The following is a 27,098-nucleotide window of genomic DNA, read 5'->3' on the forward strand; positions in this document are numbered from 1 at the left end:
GCACCTACCTTTTTTTGCACATAAATTTCAGCCACATTTACTGTTCAGTGAACTTTCACCGGCAAAATCCAGTTATTTCAGTACGGAATCCACACAAGTTGGAATTTCGTGTGAGGGCGAAAGATTTCCCCTTGCAGATTTGGCAACGGGTTTAAGTTGCTCACCAACAGAAACCTACTTGTTTTGAAAGTGACTTCTGTGTGAGCTGTGCTTCAAGCATCTTTACACTATTGACATTATTTGCTTGTAAAATTGAGCTAATTTGACCACCTTTAGTGTAAATAATCGCCTGCTGCCATCTTAATTAGTTTTTAAATATTGAAACTTAAATGCTACAGTTTAATATTTGCATTGTCTTTTACCATATAAATCAAGCTAGGATTTTGGGTTGCCTGCTAATTCAAAATGAGATTTATTGAGGCTAAAGCTCCACATGCAGTTGAATGTTTGAGCAGGTGATGTGGAGGCCCTGGCGCTCGTGCGGGGCTGTCAGCATTAGGCAGGAGGGCTGACCTTCTGACCCTGTTCATAAAGACAGCTGGCTCACATAATGAGTGATTACCATACACTGCAGACTGGAGCCTGCAGGCCTGCTTTCCAGCCTGCCAGGGCAACACATGACCAGAATGAATTAGGAAAGTTTGAAGTAATTAAGATTTTTTTAATCATTTTGAAAGACATCTCTTATGCTCACCAAGGCTGCATTTATTTGATTAAAAAAATTATAATAATACAGTAATAGTTAAATTGTGAAAAATCACTGCCAAAGTGTTTTCTATTTTTATGTTTTAAAATTTGTATTTATTTCTGTGATGGCAAAGCTGAATTTTCAGTAGCATTACTCCAGTCTTCAGTGTCGCGTGATCCTTCAGAAATCATTATTAATAATAATTCCTATTATTATGAGTGTTAAAAATGTTGTTTTTGCTGCTTAATATTTTGTGGAAACCATGAAAGATTTTTTTTTTTTTAGGATTCTTTGATGAATAGAAAGTGCAAAAGCATAGCATCTAGTTGAAATAAAAAACCTTTTATAACATTGAAAATGTTTTTACTATCACTTTTGATCAATTTAATGAATTCTTGCTGAATGAAAAATTTTAAAATTCAAAAATAATATACTCCAAAATATCACTTTCCACAAAAAAGTTAAGCAGCAAAAACATAATAAAAGTTTTGTTTGTTTGTTTGTTTGTTTTTTGAGCATCAAATCATATTAAATAATATTCCACAATTTTTATGTTTTTCAAAATTCTTCCAAAAACATCATAAATGAAAAACTTCTAATTTATACATTTTGACAAATCTAATTTTGAACACATGAAGTGATGCATGCATAGCAAAAGTGTGCTGTTTAACGGAATTGCTAATGAAAAACCTTGTTGATTTTGTTGACATCACAATCAAGACATTCCTCCGTTTGCTCCCTCAAAATGTTGTATCACCCCAGGGCTGGTTCTTGATAAGGTGTTTGTTGGGACAACAGAAATACCAATGGCAGTATCCTGGGCAACAGGAGAACCGTTCCCAATTCACCCTTCACCACCATCTGCTGCTGTTCCTGGGGTGTCTCCACTTTGGGAGGAGGGGATGAGGCTTGGCTGAAAAGGCCATGCGATAGGACCACAGGGATAATGTAATATTATAATAAGGCAGTTAAAGCCCTTTACAGACCAAGACAGCTGGGGGGGGTGTATGTTGAGCAGCACTCATCCACACAGACGGCATGCTCTTGTATCAATCAGTGTCTGGACGTGACAGCGGACTTCAGCTCTGGATCATGTGTAGGCCCTCCCTGAGTGCTCCAAAGTGGTCCACCAGTAGAAATACGCCCCAATTGGAGGTCTTTGTGAGGGCCACTCTGTGGTGGAGGGGGTGACGGTTGTATAGTGACTGGCTTGTGCCAGGCACAGGGCCGCCCTGTCCCTCTTTCTCTCCTCCCCCTACTAGGCCCCTTCACTCCAGCTCATTATGCAGCAAAGCAGATGGAGCAGGTTTTTGTGGCCTAGTCTCTGGGTAGGTTTTAGGTTTAAGGGCTTGGCTTTATTTGTATTCTGCAGGCGCTGGCTGTCTGAAAGAGCACAATGGAGCTCGCCTGCATGCTGACGTATTGTTCTGCAGGGGCTTTTTATTATTTTGGTAGTTGCATGGGTAATGCAAGTTCAGCTGCACTCTGTGGCAAGGTCATTATATGTTTCTGAATATTAAAAATATTAAATGTATAGTTGATTAAAAGAGATAAATTGAGAAACAGTTGCTTATAACTTTTGGTTATATCTTAGAACTGCTGCAATCATGTGCAATATTTTAATGTGTAGTATTAGAGTAGATGACTTCAGATACCTTGCATGCAATGCTCAGTCTAAATCTATTTCAAACTAAGTTTAAGTCTGTTAACTAACTAATTGTGCTAAGTCTTGCAATATTATACATGGTACAGTTTTTATGGCTTCATGTTATTTGAGAGACTTCATAGAATTATTTCTTTTTTACTTTTAAAAAATTGTCACCCCAGATTTTAAAGGTAAAAAGTAAAAATGGAGGAGGAAAAATTAAAGAAATGGGGGAAAATGATCTAAGAGTTATTGGATATTTTCATTAACATTCAAATTTAAAAAAATATAGATATTTTGTTTTTAAAAGTCAATGGACAGCATGTCAATTACCTATAAGGTGCTAAATACTACAATCTCAAATACTGAATTACTTTCTTGTTTGACAGCATAACAATAAGTTTGAGATTGTATGGGGAACTGTGGGAGGGTGACCAGATGGCACTTTCTTAACCAATCAGACACTGTTGTTAGGAAGGTTCTGTCATCTGAGCCAAGCAGAGGAAATCACACTTCACCAATATATGCAGGAGGAAGCACAGTCAGTATTATAGATTCTTTTGAATCAGAACACTAATATATGCTGACGATTCATTTAGGGTCATGTTACTTTTGCCGTTAATCAGACACATTTCAAAAGAAACTATATTCACATTTATAGTCACAGTCAATTTATTGCTCTTGTGGAAAAGTTTAAATTTAAACATATTCTATAACAATGTGCCTGAGGTTAATGAGACTATTGTCTAATATTTTGTATAACAATGAAAGATTGTATGAATAAACAATGCACTTTAAACCCTAACTTGTTTAATGTGTAAAAAAAAGTAAATGTCAAGCTTTAAAGCAATGAAGTATAAACTAGTGTAAAGTTTTCATCCAATGTGCTCAGTAAACAATTTTGAATTGCATAAAACAGTTCTTCTTACTTAATCATTTCAACTGGTTAAAAATATATAATATAAGATTATTTAGCTGTTTAAACAAACAAACAACAACAACAACAACAAAAAAAAAAATTCAACAACAGGAGACAGAGCTAACAACCACTTATATGTCACCAGCAGTCTGAGGTATTAAGTGGTAATATTGAGTTATTAAGCCATGGAATCCTAATTTATTTTATTCTGAAGTTGTTCAAAGAAAATATTTCATCTCATGATCCTGAATATGTCATTAGGGCCTCTTGATTGTTTTAATACTTCTATATTAACAATGTATTTATCATGTTTGCTCAGCCTGGCCTGTAATTTGTTAAATAGCTAAATTTCTTTCTTAATTACATTCCCAATTCTATAGTAAAGATGCTTTGGTGAGTTAATTAAGACTATAAAATTCCATTTTTATATGTGAGATCAGGCTTTTCCCCCATTACCGATTAGATCGATTGAGCCTCATCATTCTGGCAAGTGCATCTGTTGAGTAAATGTCAAAATTTCTATATAAAAGAGGAACGTATGTTGTTATGTTATTGTTAGTTTCATAAGAAAGGCTAATCAGGTTGATTTAGAGATAAAAGTATAGATTCTAAGTAATCTTAATATTTAGGCCTTTGTGGGAAGACCACACTGTCAGGTTTTAATATAAAAGTCAACTCACATAAAAATTGAGAACACATACAATGTAAAAAGATGAAGAACAAGTAAAGATGCAAGGCCTGTTAAGTCACTGACAATTTCCTGCTGACTCAGTGGTTTTCATGATATGTACAAAAATAAGTTGCTGCACAAACAAGTTTAATTTAAACAATTTTTTATTCATGTTTGTCTCATACACAAGGTCTAAAGTAAAAAAAAAAAAAAAAAAAAAAAAAAAGCATATTTTTTTTCTTTTTTTTTCCATTTCCTTTGTCTATTTAAGAACATATTTAAATATTTTGTCTTCATTTTTTAGTCACATTTTTCTAAAGTTAAACCTTTAGAGATGTTTAAGTTAGTTTTTTTTTATTTATTTATTATGTCATTTTAACATTTCTAAAGTGAAACCTTTAGAGAATAAGACGATTCTGGAAAGTGGAAAGCACATTGCCGACAATAAAGTACGTTATATTGTGCAGCAATTACATTTTTAAAAATGTCCGAGATGTTAAAGTCCATTTTTAGAAACGTTGCTTCGACGCACCGCCGCGTCCTCTGCGTGTCCAACGCATGCGATATTTGCTCTGTGGAACAGAGGCAAAACTCGCTTCTCCTTCCTCTCCAAACCTCATCCGCACAAAGAATGAGGGCCATTGTGTCGCTCTCGTGGCATACCTGACCTCATTCACATAAAGAATGAGAATCATCTTGGCATGGACGGGACGAGGAACGACGTAGAACCGCGAGGGCCACTCGGGCCTGCCTCGCGCTGCCTGGACGGTTTCAGCCTCCTCAGGAGCATCCAGGGATGTGGAAACATCAGCATCCTTGCTTCAAAGGATGAGTCGAGTATTCCTCAAGGCTTACAGCATCTCAACAGAGAAGAGTAAAGCTCCAGATCAACGCTCGGGCAGAGTGATCTCAGGAACCCACTCGTTATAGCTGCGACTTTCTTCACAGAACAGGTGAAGCTTCTCCAGAGCTGGATCCTCCCAGGAGTCCTCAGCTGGGTTCTGTTAAAACAAAGCAGAAGGTTTAAAAAAAAAAAAACAAGTCTTGACACAAATTAACTTGCAATCTTGCACTTAAATGTTAGATATGAACATGTTCTCACCGTTATAAGGACACAATGAGCGTCCTCGAGTTGACCCTTGGTACCAACAAGAGCATTGAGACGTTTCAGGTCGTTTACTCTGACGATGCTGATGTCGTTGTCAAAGCAAAACGCTTGGATCAGAGTAAAATGGATCTGGAGAGCGATGTCGCACTCAAAGTCATCAGTGGCCAACAGGCAGAAAGACACACGATCAGGATCCCTGTGAAAACAAAAGTAGGTTTGAAATGAATTAACCTGCACTGCAGCATAATGACATGGTTAAATAGACAGGAAATGGATTATCGCATGGAAGAAGAAACTTACACGTTCATTATTTTTGCGCATTCATAGACGCCAACAGTGAGGCGACCCTCCGCCTTGGCAGACAGCAGGGCTTCGGACAGAGATTTTCCTTCATTCACCATCTTGGTTTGGATTAAAGTAGGAAGTAGCTGTGTTTGAAGTAGTAGAGGCTCGAGCGGAGCGAAATATGTTGAGTTTCTAGCGGACACGCGACCAGTACTTATAGTGGGATAGTGGCACGCGTTTGCACCCCGCGTTCTGATTGGCTGTTCTGAACAAGAAAGAAAAGGACGTATCCAAGGCTCGTGCCTTTAGACATGCTTGACATCTATAGAACAGTAAGAAAGGATCAAACTCTGATCCTTTCACTTTTGTCCTAATTAAATACACCAACTTATTCTACACAAAAGACGTGGCATAAATTCAACAAACTCAGAAGAAATACGCACATGTTGATGGGTAGCTGTCATGAAAAGTTCACGTTTTGCGAAAATACATAAGCATTTTACTATTGTTTTTAAATAAATATTGTTCATTGACATGTTTTTACTGTTTTATGAACTAGTGAATGCAAAAGGCTGATGGTGGCGAATGCTGACCAGTTTCAGAACGATAAACTTATAAATTTTAACCTAAAATATATTTTGACGTTGACCAAAACAATCCATTAATAGGCCTGCACAGTGAGTGAACCAACATAGGCCTATACATTCCATCATTCCTCAATCTGCGAATAGTTAGGCATATGCATTTTAGTTTTGGCGTGTACTAATTGTTTCTAAAAAGAAAGAAAAAAGAGTTAAGCAAAATAAAAGGGTTTATTTATAATGTATTAATGACAATCGAAATATAGTTCGAGCAAGCCTTTTTATTAAAATTAAAATCTGGATAATGTGGTTATCACTGATGGGGATGAGTTTATCCAACTTCTGAGGTTGATTTTATGTGCTGAAGGTTATTTATTACCTATGCTGATTGTATCACATACGCGTGGCTAATTTGCATACCCAAAGGTGACCGGACTTGCGGCGCGTGGCATCTGGACGTGCTTCTCTTTTGCTATGGAAACACTCCCCATCTGCTGATGGGGGAAGATAAGGATCAGCTGAGCAAATTTCTCCTGTGTTTAGCAACTGAGACTTCTATAAATGCCTGCAGACACAAACACTTTTTATGTTGCCTTTCGATAATAAACGTGATATAAATATTTTTAATTGCATTTCGAATCATGACCTAATCATGTAAGTTTTAGGCCTATATTTGTTTAGTTCATATGCTTATAACTTTAATTAAAATCGTCTTGAACACCTCTGAACAAACTTTTGGCTCACTTTTATTCCTTTGATGAAAGCTAAGTCATATAGAGTAAAATGCAATGGCTTTGTAACAGATGACTGTCCTAATCTGCAGCTGCAGGAGAGACTAAAAGTAAAAGCAATTGTTCGATTAGTCTTCTTTGCGCTCGAGCAGGTTTGCCTTGGAACACCTGTCACTCTCGCGCACTAAGGGGGGCAGGGAAGGGATGCCCGGCCTGCAGATGTGATACTGGAACAATGCATCTATATTCGTTGCAAGTGTCTTTGCTATTTGAAACCAGTTATTTCTCTTTCTTTCCTTGTTTGTACTCTGTGTAAATAAAGCACAAATTTACGCTCCATAGAACTTTCTGTATTATTGTGTCTTTTTACATTTTTAAGCTATAATTTATATCGTTTGCATGCAACTTAACTTGCAAAAAACGTAAACTTGTAAAACAAAATTTTACATAGTTTTTCCTATTGCTGCAGCCTCATAACGAAAACTTCAACCGAATCTAATTACGCTCCAGACAAAAAAAAAAAAAAAAAAAAAAAAAAAAACTTGAACACAATAGTAATATGCGCTGCTGGGCTGCGAGAGGCCAATGGGGGCATCCTAAAGTGAGGCCTCTCCATCTGCTCCTGTTCTGCGGGGTAACAATAGGCCTGCATCAGTCATTGTCAGCCTGTTATCTTTAGCCTCTCAAACAAACAAACCAAAATATTTCCTTCCATATAAGCTTGCATTCATAATGATCTGTGATTCTGTTTCTACATGATTCATAACATAGTGTTGTTTCCCCTAATTTTTATTAAAACCTGTCAACAAAATGACAAAAATAAACGCAGATTTAAACCAAGTCGTTTATGCGCACATCATTAATAGCGTTAAGGCTGCGAATGTTTCTGCACTTGGAGAACATACGAATATAAACTGCTAAATTTTCAGGATGGCCTACATTTGGAAAGCTGCCTATGGTCACGTGGTCCGTGGACGTAGCAGGCCAGATTGGGCAGCGGGGCGTCATGGCACGCGCATCTTATTTGCATTTGTAAAGGCCTTTAATAAAAGAAGTTTCTGAGCTCACAATAGGGCCGTTTCCACAGATGGCCACACTCCACCTGTCTTTTGCGCTGAGGGCGGGGGGATGCGTTCCCCTTATCCACATTTGCTCACTTTCACCATTAAAAAAAAAAAAAAAAAAATATAAAAAATATATATATATATATATATATATATATATATATATATATATATATATATATAAATACTAAGGTTTACGCAAACGCATTCAACAAATAGAAGTGTAATTGGATTCTCTGTAACATACTTCATTATCATTTTACTAAATACATTGCTAAATAACTACTATATATTTAATCAAACAATTATAGCTCAAAAAGAGAATATACACTAATGTGTTGAGAGTGAAGGGAGATATTACTTTTAAACAGTTTGGCCCGGGGTTAGAGAGATAATAAAACATTTTATTACAGCTACTAAAACACACAAAACTTTGCAAAATAATTAAATATGCTTTTGTGAAAGACTAATAGGCTATCAAAAAAAAAAAAAAAAAAAATAGGCCTAAAGTTAAGATACTGCTGTATTAATGCATGTGGTTCTATAATATAAAAATGAAAAAATCAAAATAATTTGATGAAGTATGCAGAAAGTCTTAAAAAGTGTCATTACAGCCCTCATCAATCTGCCACGAGCCAGAGTGTGACAATACCATTAGCATACCAATGCACCATTCATAGGAACCAATCAGAGGACGCTTCTTTCATAGCCACTACGAGCCGGAGAGTATAAAACCTGCGAGCCCACGCCGTTAAAGCACCAATCCTTTCGGACTACATCCAGCTTCAGCTCTGCTATCTGCTCCTTGTGGAATTACTAAACCAGCATCATCATGACTCTCGAGGAAGTTGTCACCCAGAAGCCCAGCGAGAGAGCTCAGTGCACTGGAAAAGCACTGGAAGAAGTTTTGGTTTCTTCCAAAGCGAACGACTGCCTTACCATTGGCGTTTACGAATCTGCCAAAGTTATGAATGTGTGAGTATGCTGTCCATTGTTTCTTCCTTCATGCAACAGCTTTTATCAAGCTTTTCTCGACTGATTTAGCAGTACAAGTTGTGCTTATAATTTGCCTTTCCTTGTATTTCAGTGACCCAGACAGCGTGTCTTTCTGCGTCCTGGCGATGGATGAGGAGTTTGAGTGCGATATCGCTCTCCAAATCCACTTCACTCTCATCCAAGCCTTCTGTTTCGACAACGACATCAGCATCGTCAGTGTGAATGACATGCAACGTCTTTCTGAGATTGTTGGTGACAATGCTGAACAATTTGAGGATGCTCACTGCGTTCTTATCACGGTATGTATGCGCAAAAGAAAATAGTTTACACTCATTAGCCAAAGCAGAAACTATATTTATGCATTTGCAACGTTTTGGATGCCAAGCTAAATTTGCATTTTTTTTTTCATCACAACAGAAACCAGCTGAGGACTCCTGGGAGGATCCAGCTCTGGAGAAGCTTCACCTGTTCTGTGAAGAAAGTCGCAGCTATAACGAGTGGGTTCCTGAGATCACTCTGCCCGAGCGTTGATCTGGAGCTTTACTCTTCTCTGTTGAGATGCTGTAAACCTTGAGGAATACTCGACTCATCCTTTGAAGCAAGGATGCTGATGTTTCCACATCCCTGGATGCTCCTGAGGAGGCTGAACCGTCCAGGCAGCGCGAGGCAGGCCCGAGTGGCCCTCGCGGTTCTACGTCGTTCCTCGTCCCGTCCATGCCAAGATGATCCTCATTTTTTATGTGAATGAGGTCAGGTATGCCACGAGAGCGACACAATGGCCCTCATTCTTTGTGCGGATGAGGTTTGGAGAGGAAGGAGAAGCGAGTTTTGCCTCTGTTCCACAGAGCAAATATCGCATGCGTTGGACACGCAGAGGACGCGGCGGTGCGTCGAAGCAACGTTTTTAAAAATGGACTTTAACATTTCGGACATTTTTAAAAATGTAATTGCCGGCCAATATAACGTACCTTATTGTCGGCAATGTGCTTTCCACTTTCCAGAATTGTCTTATTCTCTAAAGGTTTCACTTTAGAAATATTAATATGACATAAAATAAAAAAAAGTAAATAAAAAATAAAACTAACTTAAAAATCCCTGAAGGTTTCCCTTTAGAAATATTGGATATGTAAGAAAACTATAAAAAATATTTCACACACTTCACAACAAAAATTTCACATTATAAAAAACACAAAACACAAAAAAAAAAAATATTAAAAAAAAACAACAATTTCACCATTTTCACACTTTTCAGCAGATGCAAAACATTTTAATTGCATTCATAACACATTCACACACCATAGCTGGTAGCATATGTCATGGATATATTTAGGCTATATTTCGAGAATGAAAACGAGGCTGTGGGGGATCGACGTTCAGTAGCTGAGTTGTATTGTTGTAGGCTATATCTTGCTCAGCTGACACGGCATTGCAGAATGCATCAATTTCCTAGTGACATAGGTTATGCTCGAGAAAGACGTTTAAAGTAGACTCAGTATCTTAATAACTCACTGCACGCTTATCCCCCAGCCTTGTTTTCATTCCCAAAACGTAAAATGACGTCTTTGGTGAATAATGTCCATTCCTAAAGTTTTCATTCTTAAGTAACTCTGGATTGGGGGCAGCATATAGTGTCAGCTGCCATCTGCAGCCGCTGGTGATCTGCATGTGTATAGCTACAGCATAATAGTAAACGCGCTGTCCCGTTAAATTGGGGGCCCCAGCACAAGGAATTCATTGTTACCTCGGCAGATGTCTGAGCCACAACGCTACTCCATCTGCCAAGTGGCGCAGATGGGAGGTGAAGGCGGTGTGGCGGGGGTGAGTGTTGGGCTGGCACTCTTATGGCTCCCTGTCAGTTGCTGTATTGTTTACAAACCGCCCGTGGCTTCTGCACGGATTGCTGCAGCTCTCAGCACTGAGAGAGGGACTTTAGTGAACGCACAGAAAGCCTCTACACTGAATATGTAGGGCTATTTAGTGAAAGTTTGTACACAAAAAACGGAGGAAAGCAGTAAAATCAGACAAATGTTATACGTTTTTATTTGCAAAAATAAAAAAGCTGGCTGACTGAAACATAAATAGGCTATTACATAAGTTAAGCCACTGACAATTAAGTAAAATTTCTTGTGCAAAAGGGAACTATTTTAAAAGTACTGAATTAGCACATAGTTTCTGCTAATTCGATCTATTAAATTATTTGTGCTACAAGTGATAATCAGTAATGCCACAGTAACTCCCACAGTAATATGCAAGTTTGTAAATGGTTTGTTTGCCCCAAAATTAAAACTTTCCTAATGTTTTCACCCTCATGTTATCCCAAATCTGTACCTTCTTTATTCTGTGAAACATGAAAAGAAGATATTTTTTAAAATGTTGCATTGTTGTTTTGAACATATGCAATGGAAGTCATTGTGGTCAAGTATTGTTTTGGACCCCATTGACTTTCATTGGACAATTGAGAAAAAGACTGAATAAAAGGGTTGAACTATGCCTTTAAGAAACACACACAGTTTTGAGGAGTGTCGTAGGTTCCTGTAGGCACGGAGACTGTCTCTTTTAGGATCTTTGACGACTCCACTGATAATAGGCGCAGACTCGGCTCCATTGTTTTTTTTAACTCTGTGCAGTAGTATGCGGTAAACCCCTGTAACGGGACTGCGGATACGCTTTCCTTGGTTATTGAGAATATGTTCCTGAGTGAATCCCAGTTTCTCCAGGATACCTTTTACTTCTTCCTGGTCTCTGTCTAACTCCCCTGGGCCGGCCTCTATTAGATGGATGGGGTTGAGCTGGTATAATGGAGGAATAGGCCGGAAGAGTTCTACTGGCAGCAGCCACTCGCAGCCCAGCATCTGGTCTAGTGCGCATCGCTCTGAAGGTTCTGGCTTCAAGATCCCCCTGATCAGCCGCTGACATGGAGCTGATACCCAGGTTGGCAGGACGTAGGCACCCTCCAGCACGCTTTGGCGCAACTTGGCCACAGTGTCAGCGCGGAAAGGCAATGTGCCAGTCACCATGAAAAAAAGTAGGACGCCCATTGCCCACACATCCACAGGTGGCCCGAGGTAAGACTCATCTTTGAAGAGTTCTGGAGCTGCATAAGGAGGAGAACCGCAAAAGGTGTCTAGGGCTTGGTTGCGATTGTTGACCCTCGTGCTGAAGCCAAAATCAGCTACTTTTATGCAGGAGTTGGTTGTATAAAGAACATTTTCTGCCTTCAGATCACGATGGATGATGTTGTTCTCATGCTAAAATGAACACAGATATATAAATTCAAGAAACTGTCGTCAGTTAAACATTCTCATCCACTGAGTAAAATGATTTGGGTCAAAAATCTGTTAAAAATCTAGTTTAAAAAACCTTAGAAATCTTTTTTATGTTGGTTTTATATGGTTTTGAAAAACTTTATACCATTAAATATATGCATTGCTCTTTTGTTGATTTTGATTGCTTCCATCGTCCTCATTTGTAAGTCGCTTTAGATAAAAGCGTTTGCTAAATGACTAAATGTAAATGTAAATGTAATAGATCTGGATAAAAAAGAGCATCATGTCACTAACCCATTTAACAATTTTACTGTACTTATTATGACTTGCTATTGGTGTGTTTTCTATAATCTAGACTTTAAAAAGTGATATATTATTGACATAGAAGGCCTAACCATGTATTTAACAGCTGACAGGATTTGGGCGAATACAATCTTGCTTTCTTGGTCAGAGAGTTTTCCTCCGGAGCTGATTCTGGTGTGGAGATCTCCTCCTCCGGCGAACTCCAAAACCAGGTACAACCGACTTGGTGTCTCCAGTACCTCATAGAGCTGCAATAGGTTTGGGTGATACAAGCTCTCCATGTTGGAGATTTCTCTAGACAGCATCCTCTGGGTCTGCAGATCGAGCCTCATCTTATCCATGATCTTAATGGCAACCTTGTCTACAGGAAATGCATGTGGAATAAAATCAGGATGAGGTCATTACACATAAATCCTGTTACTTTCTTAATTCTGACCTACATTTACCATTTCCTAACCTAGATTCAAAAAGGCAAGTGTTTATTCAAAACCAGTTAGATTATGCTAAATCTCTTTTACCTTTGGTGAGGGCATGGATGGCCAGTTTGACCTTCGAAAAGTTTCCACAGCCGATCTGACCGCGGACCTTGTAGAAGCCCACCCTTCTGCCCACCGTCAGTTCCTTTATGATATCTTCGTCATTGCACATTTCCAGCGTTAACTTTTCCAGGGGTGTTAGATGTTTGGAAGGGTCTGCATCCTCTTCCGGCTCTGACCCACATTCTGAGCTGTCCGTCAGAGTGTAAGTTGTGCCGATGCACCTGCGGCGACACCAGGCTTGCCCTTGCAGGCATTTTGCAGCTGCTTAAGGCTGAAAAACAGGAACCAACAGTAACCAAGAGGAACATTAGCTACAGTTCACAATATTTTTATGCATAGCATGTCGATTACTGTGAAAATATTTTAATATATCAAAATATCTTATATAAATATTCTAATATATGCTTGTTCCTGATTGAGGAATAACTCCATAATATGCAATCTTAAAGGGATAGTTCAACCAAAAATGAAAATTCTGTCATCATCATTTTTTTCCCATACTATGGAAGTCAATTGTTACCAGCAGAAGAAAGAAAATCATTGGAACAACCTGGCAGTGAGTAAATGAATCAATTAAAACCATAGTTCTTTAACAATCAGAATGAACATTTTTAGCTGGCATGAACATTTAATTACAGCCCACACTAACATTAATCGTATAAATAAAAAGTTTTATGTAAGATTATTAATTATTTATATTGTTTATTGTAGAAGTTAACAAGCATGTAAATTGCACTCTGTTGACTCTAAATGTATAAATAACATTAGCATGTAAAATAAATGACCTTACCGCTGTGCTCTTGTAGAAGACCAATGCATGGCTGCTTTTCTTTGTTATAGGATTAGAAGTCAAAGAATATGTCCACATGTTCATATTGAGTTTCTAAAGTCATATGATAATATTTAACTTCTTTTACAGATAAAAAAAAAAAACAGTTACATTAGGTTTTTGTTAAGGTAATGTATGACCATCACACAGGCATTCATTTTAACTGTCCTCTTCTGTAACTGCATGAATAAAAATCATTGATGTGGTTTCTCCCGGATAGTCTTCCTGTCTCCAGGGAAGTCTTCAGCTCTCTCTGTCCATGACTCTTTCAAAGTGAGAGAGAACATGCTGGTATCATGTTTCCTAATCTGCCAGCTTTATTTAGAGTTACCTTAATTCTCCCCACTGTCCTAGACGATGCCTGTGATGAACAAAAGCCAAGAACCGCAGCCAAAGGAGGGTGAATAACCAGCAAACATGTGCACCACTGATTCTTTTAAAGCACTCGTGGGAGATATGTCATGTTTAATCTGGTGGGATACACACAATCATAAAGAAGGTCAGAAGACTAGAGACATGATTGTCATTGATCTTAATGAGGCTGATCTCTGACTATACAGCGTAGGATCAGATGTTATGTAACAGCATTACTAATGAGATTACTGCAGGACCACATAAAGGGGTTTGGCTCATATGATTATTACTAGTCCGCTAGCCTCTCAGTGTGAATGATGAGGCTTTACATTCTCATTCTGGAGAGCATGTGTGCTGCTCGTGAGCATGACACTGGATGCTGTTTTCTTCTGAGTATAATATCTGCTTTTATTCTCTTCCGAATAAGTTCAAAATATGTCGTAATGTTTAGTCTTGTTAGCATTAACTAAAACTATCAAATTTTTTTTTATTATTACTTAATATAGATAAAAAAAAAAAAAAAAAAATTAAATAATAAAAAACAAAAAAAATGTAATTATGTAAATTTTAAAGTATTAAAATGACTTAAAACTGAACTAAAGCTGAAATAAAAATTAAAATGACAGAAGCACACATAACAAATTTACTAAAAATTTTAATAAAATGCAAACTGAAAAAAAGCTTCTTTAAAATATGAATAAAAACTCTAATTTACTCAATTATATATTACTAAAATAACTATGTTGTATGCAATAATGTCTGCATGGAATAAATTATTTTAAATATATTTTTTTGTGATTTAAACTGTACTTGTAATTAATTTTAATAGTCAGATTCTCTGAATGAATCAGCATTTTCCTAATATTTGAGGTTGTAAGGCAATTCCTTTGTGTATTGTGAGCATGTGCATGTGTGTGTTCCTGAAGAAGGCACAGAATTACCAGCCATCTCTGTTGATGAGATTACAAGCTTTATCTGGAAAATGGCAGTTGTGTTTACAGGTGTCCCGAACAAATGCAAGAGCACTCAGGCCGTAATCTCCTGGAAGTCCATGTCACCTGCCATATCCTCCCCTTCTGAATGACCTCTCATGTAGCAGTCTTCACAGCTATTTGTTTATAAATGTTCACTTATTATAATGGAAAGACAAAAAACAGGTACACTGAAATTAAGAACAAAACAGAATGTAATTTAAAAACATTTTGAACATATTCTGTGGGAAAGGTGTTTTAAAATAAGTACAACTATCAAACATTTGAATAATGGCCCTCACGTATCAAGAGTCAGATCAAAATAAGTCTTCGTTTTTTCTCCTCTTTAGACGAGAGTCCATCAATCCGTGAAGGCTCTGCTGTTCCAGCTCTCTCACCCTCTGACGCAGAGCCTCAATGTCTTTGTTTTTCTCCTCCTGAATGAACTGGAGTTTATGGAGACACAAACAGAACCATTCAATATATTTACATTTAGTCATTTTATCCAAAGCGACTCACAAATGAGGACAATAGAAGCAATCATAACTAACAAAAGAGCAACAATATGTAAGTGCAAATGTAAATATACAGGGAAAAATAAAGGTGTGATCAGAAACCTTGCTTTCCTCAATGGCATGAGGTGTTTTGATGATGCATGCAGTACAACTCACTCTTTTAAAGATATTCTGTGGATGAGGAGCATAAGATTGTGTCTGCGGGTGACTCTTTGTGGACATGCTCTGGGCCCTTGCAAGCTTAGCACCGAATTGCAAAAGAATAATTTTTAACCTTCAACAAATGAAGAAACCAATAGTGTATGAAAACTTGTTAAAGTTTCATTCATACACAAAAAAAACTAGGTTTTCAAATTAAATTCTACCTCCATTTGAATGTTAATGATTTGGCCTCTGCATTTCTTTCTCCTTCTCTCTCATCTGCCTTCTCATCTCCTCCAAATGGCTGTCTCATTGGTTTTATTTATGTTGATAAGGACAGTAGATGTTGTGATTTTCCCATCACATTTCCTTTGGGTTTCTTTATAACAGTCTTCCATCTCCATCTGGTGTTGATCCTGTAGGCCTTTCATCTCAGCTGCCATTCTCTGAAGCTGAGTATTGCTTTCCTACAACCACACGGGGGCAGAACCAGCACAGACATTTAAAACTTCTTACGTGTTATGCTTATGCCAGCAGTAGTATATCTGAATACATGCCAATCTTACCTCTAATTCTGCTTCATTTTCTTTCTTCATCTGAAGAGCTGCATTTTTCAGTCTTTAATTTTCAACTACATAGAGTTGTGATTATTTATTAACATTTTTTTTATTTGGATAGGGTCCTAAATTATATTAAGCAAAGAGTAAGGGTTAAAGGAGTAGTTCACTTCCAGAATGAAAATTCTGTCTTCATTTACTCAGCCCCCACGTATTCCAAACCTGTGTTTCTTTCTTCTGTTGAACACAAAAGAAGTTAGTTTGAAAAATGCTAGAAGGCCTATCCGAACAGTTGATGGGGTCAATGGTGCCAATCAACTGTTCGGATACTATCATTTTTCAAAATATCTTCTTTTGTGTTAAACAGAAGAAAGAAACTAGTACAGGTTTCTTTTTTAACCTCATAATTGTCTAATTTTCAGTTAACTCTTTCTCTTTGTTCTGAAGTCTGCTAGTCTCGTCCAGCTGTATTTCAAGAGTATTATTTTCCCCTTTCATCTCCGTAATTTTCTTAATCATACAAAACAGTAATTTTTGACAGTACATTAGTACACTCATACAGATTTTATAATGACACGTTCTTCACAAGGCCTATTTTAATATCTTAAATATACATTTAGGCCTTAAATGCTCCAGTTGGAGGAAATCTTTGACAAGTGTAGTCAAGTCGACGACAGTGAGCTTTTTCATCTTGAGTCTAAGTTGGGCAACAATGAATAAATAACACTTCCTCGCTTTTAAGATAAATGTACTGTAAGTAAAATACATATAAACTACGGATATTCACGGTATGTTTGTTTCCAGGCGTTGCAAGATCAACACCTGGAAAGGAGCATGTGGGAAAATCCTTTCTTCAAAATATCAAGCACGTGACCCCTGGAAGTAGCACAGGTGACAGAGTGCAAAAGCAATATTTCTAAGTTCATTGCTGCCATTTATTTATAGACCACGTATGTACTATACACATTATAGTCATATTATAGCTTTAAAAACGTGCACTGATAAGCAATACTGAACCAAGGCTAAAACATAGCAATGAGTATTCAAACCCAGCTGAAAACAACAACCACAAAAAAGCCATTTGTGTGTGTGTGTGTGTGTGTGTGTGTTTGTTTCAGCTAAGAATGCTTGTTACGTGAAAAGAAAAAAAAAGACCATATTTCACAAAAACCTGTCAAAAAAACCATTCAATAAAATTACACAAAAAAAAAGAACCAAGGACAATAACAATTAACAATAAACATAAACCCCTTTTGATTTAAATGTGCACTATTTTTAACACTGATGTTGAAATATAGTATAATCTAAAGTAGGCACTTTACAGTTTGCACAGACATAGCTGGTAGTTAGTTCAGTGAAAACAAATAATACAAGTGCATAAAATATGGAGCGGTAATAGAGCATTATAGCTGTTACACAACATGTGAGGGCATAAAATATCAGTTATCGTTTTATGACAGTAAACAATCAGCTAATATTCTTCTGCTCCATATCTGCTCACACTAACTCTTGAAGCTGTTAACCATCCAAATTAGGAGAATAAAGAAAAGATTCTAGGCCTAATACAGCCAGTTATTAGCTTGCCAATAGATTTGTTAGTTTCATGACATCCATTCCACTAGAGAATGCTTGACGCATCTTGTTTGGTGTTGGCTAACCATGTCAGATATCTCACAGAGCAAACATACTCCACTTTTAGTCAAGGTATAATGTTGTCGAAGTAGGTCAGGAGTCAAGTACCCTTCAGGAGTCTTTACCGCTGCCTTCTATGGGGCAGTTGGTGTATTAGGTTTCAGGAGGAGACTGTTTTTCCAGTCCACGCCATCTATAATGGTGTACTCTGGACTGGTAGGCATTGCAAGGATGGGAAATGCAGTGGACTGTGGCGACGTAACCGTTTCAGTGCTCAGGATTTGAAGGTCCCTGAATGCACCGTGTTGTTCTTGACTCTGTGATTGGTCTGCCGGTGGGTTTGTTTTATTGTGGTGGGTGCTGATTGTGCTGGCAACAAACTCAGAGGTGTAGCCTCTTTCGTCAGGAATTACTACCAACTGTTGGATTTCTTTCCTCTTATTGTGGTCTTTATCCTTCAGAGCCATTGTTTCTTGCTCTTCAGGAGAAAGCACAACTTGACCACACTGAGTGACATCACTCACTTGTGAGTAAAGGCTGTTTGACCAGGTAGTGTCATGTGGACAGACAGCTGCAGGTTGCTCTGGCCCAGATTGTGCACGTGTCAATGGGTGGAAACCATCGTGGTTGCTGGCTGAAGGGTGATGTAGATCCGTTTGATCATGATCTGACAGGTCTGGATCACAGCAGCTAGCCCGACCCGAGTCATCATCCCTGAAACTACTGGACATTTGAGGTGAATCAGAGACTTGGAGCTCCTCCTGGCTCTCATGTGGTTCGTCGATGTCCACCTCTATGAACTCTACCCATGGATCGTTGCTGTACAGTTCTGGCCGCAAGCCCGACTGGGTGCCTAAGATTGACGTGAATTCACTCAGCTGACCTTTCTGTGAAGAAACAAACCAAATAGAACAGCTTTAATTTGCAGAACAAACCCTCAAAGTCCTACAAAAATGGATGTGAAGTCAAATACCTGTAAAAGCATAGGATCAATTCCTTTGATTTTTGGTCCAGGGACTGGCGGCAGGAAAATCACCATTAACCTATAACAAGCCACAGTGAAGTTGATAACTATGCGATTAGAAGTTTTGAAACAACAAATATATATAGAGATATTTTTTTCATGACTTTCAGGTCATGAATTTAGTACAGTACAGTAAAGTGGAATTAATTGGTAATATCTTGTGGAATTTATTTGCAGTGCAATAAAAAAATAATAAATGCAGTAGAACATTAAAGGTACAGCAGGAAAGGGAAAGGGAAAGGCCGAGGAAACTAATGAGAGGTTATGTAGAAATATCACAGGAAATTATTGTAATCATACATAATGCTAACAGATTTCCTTTACACGGTTATATAACAGCAGGTACTTACTTTTGTTGACGTGAAACTACAACCAGCATCAAAATAATCACGATACCAACAGCAGCGAAGACCAACACAGCTGTAACAGGAATTCTTGATTCTGAAAGACATTCAAACCATCAATCAATTGAAAAAGAAAAAAAATTAAATAACTTCCTTCCAAATTCAGGATTAAATCAGACCTATGTTAGGAATAAGTATCAAGATAGAGTCACTGAAGACACCAAAGTTGTAGCCTCTCATTTTTGACCTGACTCTGACTTCATATTCAATGTTGCTGCGCAGACCATAGATGTGCGCCTGTGTGTCTTTGCCATTATCCAGCTGTAGAGAGACAAACAAGAATAAGACACTTCATAACACTCCAACCTTGAAGATAATGAGCTCCAAACGCGTCTTATTATGGCTGCAAAATCCAGGTCACAGTCTTCAACATGGTGAATCAAATGTAATGACTTGTGAGTGTTCTTAGAAATCACTTTCAATAAAGCTTCGGAGGAACTCCTCAAGACAAACACTTGACTTTAAGTCTGTTTCTCATTAGGAGCTTATTAGAAATCTGGTGGTGCTGATTGCACAACGCTGTGTGAGACTCACTGAGTTCCACTGATCTGAACCCTTTTCTCTGTACTGTGTCTCGTATACCAGCAAGATCCATCCTGTTTTCATATTCTCTGCAGCAGATGGGGGTGGATCCCAGCTCACAACCACATCATAGATTAAGCCAGTTGAGCCCATGCTCAAAAGAGTCCAGTTCAGTCCCACAGGCGGGTCTGGAAACACTGAGAAAATAATGAAACTCAATGAATACATGCTTGCAAATATTTTGCGCATTAACACATTAGAAATGGTGATTAAGTTATTTGCAAGGATGGTGGGAATGCTTAGCGTTTTAGAGAGCATCATTCCATTCAGGAAAAAAAAAAAAAAAAGTATATTCTGAAATATTTAAAAATATATGTGAAAATATACTGAAAGCCATTTTGCCACATGGGAATGTGTACTTGAAGGCATGCCAAGAAAGAAGAAAACAAAAAGTCAACATCTGTGTTTACGACATGGCTTACCAATGTCCTCCACGTTGAAGGACATTTCATCATAAACAACATCAAGAGAGCGTGAACGCAGCTGGACCACGTAAGAGAACCATATAATGGTATTACTGGAATCAAAGTAGCATTCATTTTTTCTTATGGAACTGTAACTTGGACATTCCATCCATTTCTTAGAATCCCTGCAGACATGGGAAATTGGTGATCATTAAGTAGAAGAACAGTCATTTATCTAGCAACCTAACTGCTTCACTGATTGTAAATTTTTTGTTCATTCTCTTTACTTGCAGGTGCATAAGAATTGTGTTAACAAATAATAATGAATATCGTGCATTTTTTTATTGTATCAATAGTGCATTTCATTCTATGATGTTATGTGTTACTAATTACTTTTCTAACATGTAGAAAAGACTCAGATCCTCGAGTTCTGTGTGGTTCTGGAGGGATCCAGTCTCCCACTGACAACGGAAAGTCATCAGCTCTCGAGAAAAGCAGCCAGTCAGATGAGGCAGTGTTGAAGTCTGACCTGCAAAAAAGATGAAGGAAATATTGCTGTTGTTGAACATACTTGCTTTAAGGCATGCTTCCAAGAAGTCTGAAGGACCAGAATAAAATAACAGGAAGGTCAAGTTTTTAATTAGACTTTATTATAATGTGTCACTACATCTGCTGCATTTGCAGCAATGAAATATTTCAAAAGACATATGAATGTGACATCAGTAATGCAATTCTATATTCTACAGCTTCATATTTTTTTTACTTTATTTATTTATTATACTTTATTTAAGCACAGCTGACAATGATCAAATGTTTTACAACTAGAATAATATTCTGAAGGCACAAATTCAGTGAATGTCCTTCAGTATAAAGCAGCTTTGGACTAACAGGATGTAACATAAATCCCAGTAGGGCTACAACTGTCAGCTGTGTTTTCCTGGAAATGTGTGTTGGCATGTTTCGCATGTAAAAGCATTTGAGTGGCAGTGCGCCGTTACTGACTGCAATATCTTTGGAAGGATCTTCCCTAGCTGCTCAGCTAACAGCATTTAGACAGCAACACTGATAAAACTTTAATTGACGATTAGAACTAACAGCTAAATTTAAACATAGTTCCCAAAGGTACGATTCATCTTAAATTCGAGTATAACAGAAGAACTATTGAGGTTTTATTTATAGACCACAGCACAATCTATATGGTCTGCTTATTTACACTGCCAGTGTTTTACAGGTGATTACATCATCTCATATTGTGTAGTTCTTTTTTTTTCTTCGTTTTTTTCAGGAAATACAGATGAAAGGTCATTAAGAGCCATCATACTAGCTTGGTTTGTGTCTGTTTGGGGTTAGTGATGTATCAGTATTAGTATTTAGTTACAGAGCTAAATTACCTGCTTGATTTGCAAATATGTAATCTCTTGTTTATGAGTTTGATCAGGAAACTAACAATAATCTGGCTGATAAAGGATTTTTTTTTACATATTTAAAACTACATAATTACTTGGCTTTTTTTTGTGCAATAAATCGGCCAGTATATATATATATATATATATATATAATATTATATATATATATATATATATATATATATATATATATAATTTATATATTACCAAACAAACAAACTAATATATAACACACACATACATAAAAAAAAATAGAATCAAACCAACCATCCAGCACATAGACCTGCAGAATAATAGTGTGAAGCTAACCATCCATTTCATATAGCAACATGCACTTCCTCCCACTTACTGCAGCCCACTTCTATAAAATGGAGCAGAAAACATGTCTGATGGAACTCATAATGGACAGAGACGATCAAAAGACAGCACTTCAAAATGAAAGTATTTAAAAATGGTCTGGTGAAGGACAGGAGTGCAGCGGTAAAAGCTGAAATATAAGTGTGCAGAGTAAGTAATTAACTCCAGTCATGGAAAAATCTTGGTTCTAGCTCAAATTTCAGCCTTCTAATATTTTATATGTGGGCTTAACTAAAGACACAATTTCTCTGTAGCCTTCGTTTGGAGTTCTGTTATTAAAAATCTGTTTTACTTAATAGATTTATTTTATGTAAAAGCCAAACAATATGCATTATACAGCGGCCCTTAAGACTCTCTGAGTATTTGAAGAAAGCAAGGAGCTGCCACAATGGCTCCCCAGAGAGGGTGGGTTCCTAAAGAAAGCATCCTGTTTTCTTGTTGTTTGACTAAACTATTGTACAACAGGCTCTTAAAGGAGTATGTAGGGAAAAAAGTCACCGAAAGTGGCTAAGTGTGGCAATTATATGGCAGACATACCATTGGAAGACTTCTGACAGACATTTCTAACCTCTCAAGCCAGACAAATCATGTTAGTGCAAAACATTAAAACTGCCACACGAAACTGTAGATATAAAAACTGCAAACCTTGTATTGTAGGGGGCACACTTTGTGTTGCCACAGCACAGGTCAACAAGATACAGATGAGAAGGGCAGTCTCCATGATTTAGTTCCTGTGAAAACCAAAATAAGGTCCATTATGAAGTCAGTTAACAAACAAAATTGCTAAAAATGGAAGCAACCACCAGCTAATGGTTCTAAACTGTCATGGTCTTTACTCTAATTCATTTCAAGCACTGTTAGGCCATTCCCTTTCTATTTGAATAACCAAGTCAAATTATTCATTTGTTTAATTGTGGAAATGAATCAGTAAATGATACTAAAAGGTTTATGAAATCATAGTAAACACTGTCCTCTGACATCCATTTTAAGCCAAAGGCTCTAGCCAGCGATTGTGAAATATATCCTCACTGCAGCATGGCTTTGCTCCAATCTGCTTCTGGAAAACGTCTTCTCAGAAATCCATCTATTGACTCTGCACTTCAACTGCATGCAGATCACAACCCTTCTCTATTAGATTTAAATGGCCTTCACACCCAGTGCAGCAGTACAGCGATAACAAACTCAAACTGAGGGTGAAGGGCTTGGTCCTTGATAAAATGGGCACAGCCTGTTCTACAATGTCAAAATGCTTCATTAGAAAGTAGGTACAGTAATAGGAGTGCTGTGTGTTTGATATGAAGATTCCTGAAAGGAGTCTGTAAAAGTCTCTGAACCTTTATTATTTAACATGACAGTTCAACTACACACTATACCACAATACATCAAGGGACTATCTATCAATCAATCAACCAACCGTCTTTATAGTATTTCAGTACTGCATGTCAAATAAATGTAGTGGCACTAAGCATTCTGTCCACTGGGGCTTCTCTCCAATTGTAGCCCTGCTTGTGTTCATGGCGTTCCAGTTCAGAGTTTGTGAGTGGAGAGTGTTAACATATTGTATTTTTACACACAAATAACGTCAAGTTGTCTACTTTTGCCTCCAGCGAGAAACAGGTTTTTAAAGTAAAAAAAAAATGTTTTTTCAGGATCTCTGTTTTTTCAGGATCTCTGTTAGTGTTCTATATGGGGGTCTCAAATATAATTGGGTGGATGAAACCTAATTCAACGTACACACAAAAAAAAAATCATGGAAAAAAAAAAAAATATATTCTGGAAAATAAATTATATATTCATAAAATACATTTCACAAATGTTCGGAGCTGAAGCTAGTCCATAAAACGAAGTGCTCAAAACTGTGGTCCATTCTTCGTATGTTGAATAGAAGATCCAAAACAAAACGAACAAAACAAAACTCCATTCCACTCATCTTAATTACACAAGAGACAATGTCATTCCTTCGTTTTGACGTGGCAGACTCAAAACGAAGTGCTGTCACAAAAATCTGTGGTCCGTTCTTGCGTACGGCGAGCTGAGCGGGGATTACGCAGTAAGTAGCTGTATTTTATTGTTGCTTATTTTACATGATCCAGGGTTGTTAGGTTTTTTCAAATGGTCAGCTCGCAGCTGATTGGCATAAAGAGTACGACAGACCCACGTGGAGTTGCTGTCATACCAACATATCTGTTAGCTCAACACCGTACATGCTCAGGAGCAGGCTTATTTCACATAAATGTATTTTTATGAATTAGAATTGTAATCAAAAAAAAAATAAAAAAAATAAAAAACAAATAAAAAAAATACAAATATAAAACAAAAAACAAAAAAAAAAAAAACAAAAAAAAAAATATTACTTACTATTTATTATAAAAAATCAAAAAAATCCAAAATTACTAATTGAAGACATTTACAATTTTAGAATAATAAATATGCAGTCATACACACATTACGTACAGTTTGTCTAAGTGAATAATATTGAAAGTCATACAAGTATGCAGTCATTACACACATTTTTTTTTTTTTTTACGTTACAGTTTGTCTATAATAACAGAGGCCATGCATTAGGATTTTTTATGATGCACAATTAATCTAAACACAGTAAGATATGCATGCAAAGGGTGGCTTCGATGCATTGCAGGAGATGCAGGCCACTTCTCAAATCTCAAAATACTTTTATGATGCACAATTAATTTAAACACAGTCAGCTGTGTGTTAAAATAGATCTTGTGGATTAAGAAACATTAATTAATTCTGTCATATATAACAAACCCACTTCCAAATTAAATTAATTGGTAATTACAATACTTTTGACATTGAAAAATGCAAAATCTGTACAAATGGTGAAAAAGACTTAGGAATCATTTTAAAAACATTTACACTTTTTTTATCTATTAGAACTTTTATGCTCACTGTTTCCTTGATCTTAAAGGTGCTGTATGCAAGTTTTTGACTCTACTAAAGCATAAAAATACCATAATATGTTGGCAGATATTTAAGAAACATGCTAAGTTAACATATTTGTTTATCTGAAAAACAATGCTACAGTTAGTTATTCTCCTTTGAAAATGTGCGTTCCGGGCCGGAATGTCGGTCTCTGTTTTGGTTTGTGAAACCCACCCACTGCCAGTTTACCCAGGTGTATTTCGTCACCCCAGGTTGACAGCTGGCGGGAAACACAACGTATTTTATTTCAGTCATGGAATCTGGCTAATAAAAAGGGTCGGAGCATCAATCTGGCAACCTGACTGTGCATCAAGTCTGAGGAGGAGGGGCCGGAAAAAAACCACTCTCCAATATTTTGAATTTGGACTGCAATAGTTCAACCTAGTTCAACCACTCAGTGTCAATCCTACGTACAGCACCTTTAATTATATGACATTATGTTGCTGTCTTGCCACCAGCCAATCACTGTATTGCTGATCATGGTTTTGAGTATCGATATATCTGCCCTTCCCAATGAACATGTCGACACGGAGCAATCTCCGTAATCCAGATATTTGAATCAAATCCACTAACTTGTTTGAAGAACCAAATTAGCCAGAGATCAGTTATCAGGATTAAAAGATCTGGCATCTGTCGAATTATCTCAGCTGTATTAAGCAAGGTACGAAGAACAAACCCCTGGCCAATTCAAAGGGTCCTTTGGTATGAAAGATTTCGAAGGGTACAACAGATGTTGGACACCTTGCTCCCATGATTCTTTGTGTAGGTTCAATTGTGTGACGATGGATGGTGCCTCCTTAACTGGCAAGATGATGCAGAATTGTATTCCAAGGAAGGGTTTTTCTTTTTTTTTTTTGGTCCCCTACACACTTTGAATCTCTAACCCTTTGAAGAGATTATGGCATAGAGATGAGCCCTTCAAAATGGAGCAATAAAAATCTCTGTCGCTCCGCTCCACTCATACACGGATTTTAGTTTGCTTGGTGACTCTGGAAGCTTGTGAAAGGTTGGCTTCTTTCGATGTAATTTTCACGGAGAAGAAATAAACTAAAATGCCTAAATATGTCTAAAATAAACGATTTTAAAAAATATATATATATATAAACAGTATAAAAGCAATATCACACACACCATCATGCGAATATGCAATATTTAACTTAAAATACTGAATATAGCCTAATCATTCACATCTGGCCGCAAACACTATGTGAAAACTATTCAGCTGTGATGTTACGTTAGCCTAAAACGAATCCTTATTGGTTGTAATGCAAGCATAAACAAAACGTAAAAACAAATAAATATTCCAAACGGTGATACATGCATTAAAAATGACGTCTACATGATAAATCTTTATTATATGCTTTTTTGATTTGCCATTAAATTTTATTTCATAATATTAATCTTCCACAACATCTTAAATTCGGAAAGATACAGAATAAATCCCACGTTCTTACTGCACTGAACTCACCTTTTCCAAGAGTGCGATTCAGATTAGTAACGTAGATCCGTAACTTCTATGAAAGTATTCCTCAGGGAAGCTCGACTTCTTCGTATGATAGTAGCACGTTTAGTTCATATCTTCTATTAACGTTTTAGAACAAGCATCATAAATTAGACCTCTTTTCTCTTCTAACCCTTTGCCTAAAACGTGTCCTGTGTTTCTGACAGGACCTCAGACCTCTGCAAATGTGGCTCCAGCATCCGTAGCCTAATAGTTTTTCTTTTTTTCTAGGGCACATTCGAAGAAAGGCGCCACTTTTCCTTGAAGCACCCTGTGAAGGGAGCGTATAAGTAAACCTTATACATAAGTAACCCGTATACAGCAATGCACTCTTAATCGGTTTACTGCATGTAGAGTTTCGCATGCGAAAAAATAAATGTACACGGGACTCCGCCCTGACAAGCGTCACAGTGTTTTCCAACAACCAGTCTTTAGGAAAAATGGTATACACGTTATTTATTTCTCTACGCCAGCGTTTGTGTTCATCTTTATAATCGAGCGCTGTTAGAAGAATATAGCGGAATATATCAATCGAGCCTTGCGATGAGAGCTGAGATTATTTCCTCTCCCCCTAAAGCTGCAAATATTAACACAAATTTTCAGAATCTGAGCTTAGTTGGGTTTTCACAAAGCCATCGAATTCTTGCTTATTCCTGTTTGCTGTTGGCAGGTTTTGTGGTGTT

General features: G+C 37.3%; 2 protein-coding genes and 2 pseudogenes across 2 annotated transcripts; 1 reads left to right on the plus strand and 3 right to left on the minus strand.

The window, feature by feature from the left end:
• Positions 1-4,181: 4,181 nt before the first annotated feature.
• On the minus strand, positions 4,182-6,534 carry LOC109046063 (annotated as a pseudogene).
• A 1,904-nt stretch (positions 6,535-8,438) lies between these two features.
• LOC109046062 (growth arrest and DNA damage-inducible protein GADD45 gamma-like) lies at positions 8,439-9,825 on the plus strand. The gene is made up of 3 exons (XM_042778948.1): positions 8,439-8,666; positions 8,779-8,986; positions 9,105-9,825. Exons 1-3 carry the CDS (start codon positions 8,524-8,526, stop codon positions 9,216-9,218), a joined length of 465 nt encoding a protein of 154 aa, XP_042634882.1. The 5' UTR covers positions 8,439-8,523; the 3' UTR covers positions 9,219-9,825.
• A 901-nt stretch (positions 9,826-10,726) lies between these two features.
• LOC109046296 lies at positions 10,727-13,315 on the minus strand (annotated as a pseudogene).
• A 4,109-nt stretch (positions 13,316-17,424) lies between these two features.
• Positions 17,425-27,069, minus strand: ghrb (growth hormone receptor b). The gene is made up of 9 exons (XM_019063857.2): positions 26,383-27,069; positions 22,617-22,702; positions 20,602-20,737; positions 20,227-20,393; positions 19,757-19,941; positions 19,342-19,483; positions 19,169-19,259; positions 18,768-18,837; positions 17,425-18,681 (listed from the first exon to the last, which is right to left on the minus strand). Exons 2-9 carry the CDS (start codon positions 22,690-22,692, stop codon positions 17,929-17,931), a joined length of 1,620 nt encoding a protein of 539 aa, XP_018919402.1. The 5' UTR covers positions 22,693-22,702; positions 26,383-27,069; the 3' UTR covers positions 17,425-17,928.
• Between the last annotated feature and the right edge of the window lie 29 nt (positions 27,070-27,098).

This window comes from Cyprinus carpio, chromosome A21 (genome assembly GCF_018340385.1).
Source record: "Cyprinus carpio isolate SPL01 chromosome A21, ASM1834038v1, whole genome shotgun sequence".
Lineage (NCBI taxonomy): Eukaryota > Metazoa > Chordata > Actinopteri > Cypriniformes > Cyprinidae > Cyprinus > Cyprinus carpio.